General features: G+C 35.2%; 1 protein-coding gene across 1 annotated transcript; it reads left to right on the top strand.

Annotated features, from left to right (window-relative positions):
• The first annotated feature begins 318 nt into the window (after window positions 1-318).
• LOC111894465 (zinc finger protein WIP6) lies at window positions 319-2,241 on the top strand. The gene is made up of 2 exons (XM_023890541.3): window positions 319-1,206; window positions 1,576-2,241. Exons 1-2 carry the CDS (start codon window positions 754-756, stop codon window positions 2,053-2,055), a joined length of 933 nt encoding a protein of 310 aa, XP_023746309.1. The 5' UTR covers window positions 319-753; the 3' UTR covers window positions 2,056-2,241.
• Window positions 2,242-4,438: the final 2,197 nt, after the last annotated feature.

The raw sequence follows: 4,438 nt of genomic DNA, 5'->3' as shown, positions 1-4,438 counted from the left end.
AAATTAATGGAGGTAAATGAGATTGGTACACCATTCTATGTAGTGCAGTTTCTTCTCTTTCTCACCTGTCTTTTTGCCGAGTCCTTGTCTCCCCCCCATTTCTATACACGCCAAAACAATCACCTTCCAAATTTTTTATATCCCTATTCCCCACGTGCACACTGCCTCCCTCTCTTTCTTTCTATCGCTGCATCATATCATTGATTCCACCCAAAAAAATTTGAATTTTTTTTCCTTTATCTTCTTTAAAACCTTCTTTAACGTTTTTCTCTCGATCCATTGTGCTCTCCGCCAATAGTCATGACTTAAAACTCTCTCTCTCTCTCTCTCTCTCTCTCTCTCTCTCTCTCTCTCTCTCTCTCTCTCTCTCATGATGATTTGTTTTTTCTACTAACACCCAAATCTTAATACTTCTTTCTGAGAGACCTCTTAATTGCCCTCTTTATCTATATGTCTGTATGTATGTGTCATCTTCATGACTGTCCTTTTACAAAAGCATCAAACCAGCTTCTTGGATCTCTCTCCGTTCCAGTCTCTCTCTCTCTCTCTCTCTCTCTCTCTCTCTCTCTCTCTCTCTCTCTCTCTCTCTCTCTCTCTCTCTCTCTCTCTCTCTCTCTCTCTCTCTCTCTCTCTCTCTCTCTCTCTCTCTCTGTGTGTTTTTTTTTCACATTTCAACTTCTCTTCTTTAGCAATGCACATACCCTAAATATGTGACATTCTGTAAAGCCAAAAACTTGGTGTAGCTTTACAAACATGGCAACAACAAGCGAAAGTAATGGGTGTTTGGATGGTGATGAAGTGGATGAGGATTCGATTCTACTCTCTCTTAGCCCTCCAGGACAAACCCAACACCATGACTTATCCAAATACCACAACTCTCATCATCACTCAAATATCTCATCCTCCTCACACTACTCCTTTCACCGAAACCCTATTAAAGATCTTAACCTCAAACTAAATCTGAATAACAGTACTACTGATAGTTGCGAGGATGGTGTAACAGTCGCACTTCACATGGGTCAACCACCAACTGCGTCATCAGTAGGAGAAGGAGACTCCAGCAGCTTCTCCACTAATCCTAACATAAGCATATCAGTCGATCATTTACAGTATTGGATCCCCACAACAGCGCAAATCATGGTTGGCCCTACACAGTTTTCTTGCACAGTTTGCAACAAGACATTCAACCGCTACAACAACATGCAGGTTGATTCTCCGGATGTGACTTTGGGGGAATATATATTTTTTAACTAACTAATTAAACTCTCTGCCATTGTAGTCTTTCTACGTACTAATTAATTGCTGCACATGGACAATGATTTAACCTTCTGGTACTTTAGATAAGCGTTTTTAACATGCTTTGTCAAGTATAAGTACTTCTCCCTTGTTTGCTTCCTATTCTCGATATCTTTTTAAGTATAATTAATTATCTGTATTAAACTTTTTTGTCCTGATCCTTATTCTAAAATAATTTATTTTTCTCAGTTACATATTTACTATTTTATGGATATTATCGTGGTCTTTGTAATTTTATGTGCTTTCTAATAATTTTTCTTCTATATATATACTTCCTAGATGCATATGTGGGGGCATGGATCACAATACAGAAAAGGTCCTGAATCCTTAAGAGGCACAAAACCTGCATCATCAATGCTGAGATTACCTTGTTACTGTTGTGCGGAGGGTTGCAAGAACAACATAGACCACCCCAGATCGAAGCCACTCAAAGACTTTAGGACGCTTCAAACACACTACAAAAGAAAACATGGTGAGAAGCCCTTTGGGTGTCGAAAATGCGGGAAGCCTTTTGCAGTAAGAGGTGATTGGAGGACTCACGAGAAGAATTGTGGGAAGTTATGGTATTGTGTTTGTGGATCGGATTTTAAGCACAAAAGGTCTCTTAAAGACCATGTTCATGCCTTTGGAAATGGTCATGCACCTCATTACATTAATTCTGAAGACTTGATTGAGGTAGATGAAAACGAAATTGTTGATGAAGAAGACAAGAGAAGTAGTAATGCAGACCATGATGGTAGCTTTCTAAAATTTCAATGATTTACCAACTCTACTTGTCTATGTAAACAGATTAGTGACAGTTTATTTCCAAATTGCTTTTTAATTACGCACACATGCATTGCTCTTATTATATGATATCAGTGAGAAATGCATGCTAGAACAATTTTGGAAAGCTTTTGTAAGGATTCATATGTTTTCATATTAGAGAAGACTAGATTCTCACCACGACGCCTTGTCCTTTTCCTAGTCCCCACAATTTTTGCCCTAGATCTATAGCCATTTGTTTGGATACTTTTTGTTCGTGTTTAAAGAAAATAAAATTAAACTATGTAACGTCTAAAAAAAATAACTGCATGGAACAGTAAAAATATTCTAATTAAACTACGGATAATTAAATGTTTCCCATTGATAACAAAACATGGACGTAGGAGGTGTTAGGAGAAAGAGTGACTAAACTCATGGCAAGTTAAATATTAACAGTCGATAATGTTTAACTTTTGTTGCCAAGCTAGAATTAAACTGTATCATATATGATTGAAGTCACTATATAGTGCATATGAATTGGGTTTATTCCACGATCAATCGATCTGTTATATATGTAATCCTTATGAAATATAATCATCTATTTAATTTCGTATATTTCACAGATGTATGAAATATATTGTATAAAATTAATTAGGTATAACCGTATAAAAAAAATATATGCACATGCATTTACTAACATTCCTTTGTTTATAATCAGGGCCCCAAATTTAACAAAAAGAATAATTTTGGGAATTATTCATATGGAGTTTATAAAATATATTAATTAATATATTTTTAAAATGTTGCGGATTAAATTTACCTGCGGATTGGCCTTAAAGGATATGTGGATAGTCTTTAATAAATTCGGGAAGATCGGGGACGTGTACATTACAAAGAAGGTTAGTAAACATGGTGTCAAATTGGGGTTTCTTAGATTCTCGATGATTATTAATATTCAACTTCTTATCAAAGGTTAAATACAGTTTGGATAGGAATGTAGAAAATCTTTGTTATGGTTGCAACCTTGCAGAGAGCCTTTGGTATTTTGTGATTATTATTATTATTTTGTAGAAAAAGGCGATTCATTAATTAAACAGGCTAGCCAGAGGCTAACACAAGGGAATTATAGAGGGTTTAAAGCAGTTTTTCCGCTTACCTTACCTATCAATCGACTTTACGCAAGGTGTAGAGAACAAATACTTTAGCTTATGAGGTAAAGGCTTTGGCCTTTTATGGCTTAAGAGTAGAGCTAAATGGAGTAGAGATTTGTTATGGAAGGTATGGGCTAACAACCCCCGGTTATACAACACCAATCTAATTGCAATAAAAATATGGCCCTTACAAACCTTCTTGGCATTGAAAATCGACTTATTACGTAACTTCCAAATTTTTCAGATTGCAGCTGAAATCATTGTATCCAAAGCTAACTTAATAGAATCACACACCCTTTGATATTTGTGATTATGATTCTACGGTTTGTTAGGGTCGACACGAGGTTTCTATCGTGATTGAGATGTGTTGGTGATTTGTATCACCAATATTATTTAAGTTTAATGGCAGTAACTTGTTGACCAAAGTAATCTTGATAAATATTGAATAAATAAGGGGTGACATACCAGTTTTTGGTCATTATTTTGGTACATATAAGATCATAACTTCTCTCATTCTTTGTTCTTGAATTCTACTGAGTTATATCCAATTGAACATTTCGTTTGTACAATCGAAATACGTTAATCTAAAAGTGAAATCATGACTCTTAGTAATCCAAGTTGTCACACCCCAAACCAGAACGACGGAAACATCTGAGGGCGGATGGAGTGAGTTCATGTACAATATCATAACAATTGAATATAATTGAAACATAACAACACAAACATTCATACATTGAGGATTCAAGTTTACATTGTTTACAAAACTTTGTTTGTTCAAAAGTTAAATACAAATAACTGAAAAGTAGAAAACATGAAATGACGACACCGGCCCTCAAGAAGGGTTGAATACCTGTCTATTAGTTTTCTGAGAATACAAGTGATTTTGAAAAGTGTCAACAATTAAGTTGATGAGTTCATAAGCATGTTTGTATGAGAAATCTATAATTTGTTCCTTGAAAATGTAAGTGAGTTCTTCCAGAAAATCCTATATTTTCTTTAGTAAATGAAATGTGGTCTTAGACCTTAAGACTAAAAATGTACAAGTTTTCTTATGCTTAAAATTTGTAATACGAAATGTGAAATTCAAGTAGGTAGTGTAACATTTACCGGTTCCTTCTATAATCACTTAGTGTATACAAGTTATATATAATTAAGATCGAACGGACAGTCGATTGAATGGTTCTACCCTAAGCCCACAATCAAACAAGGAACAGGAAGTAAAACGGAAGTCACACATTCGACTGCCT

The sequence above is a fragment of the Lactuca sativa genome, chromosome 4 (assembly GCF_002870075.4).
Source record: "Lactuca sativa cultivar Salinas chromosome 4, Lsat_Salinas_v11, whole genome shotgun sequence".
In the NCBI taxonomy this organism is placed as follows: domain Eukaryota; kingdom Viridiplantae; phylum Streptophyta; class Magnoliopsida; order Asterales; family Asteraceae; genus Lactuca; species Lactuca sativa.
The sequence above is the reverse complement of the archived record's forward strand: the minus strand, read 5'-3'. Positions and strand labels throughout refer to the sequence as shown.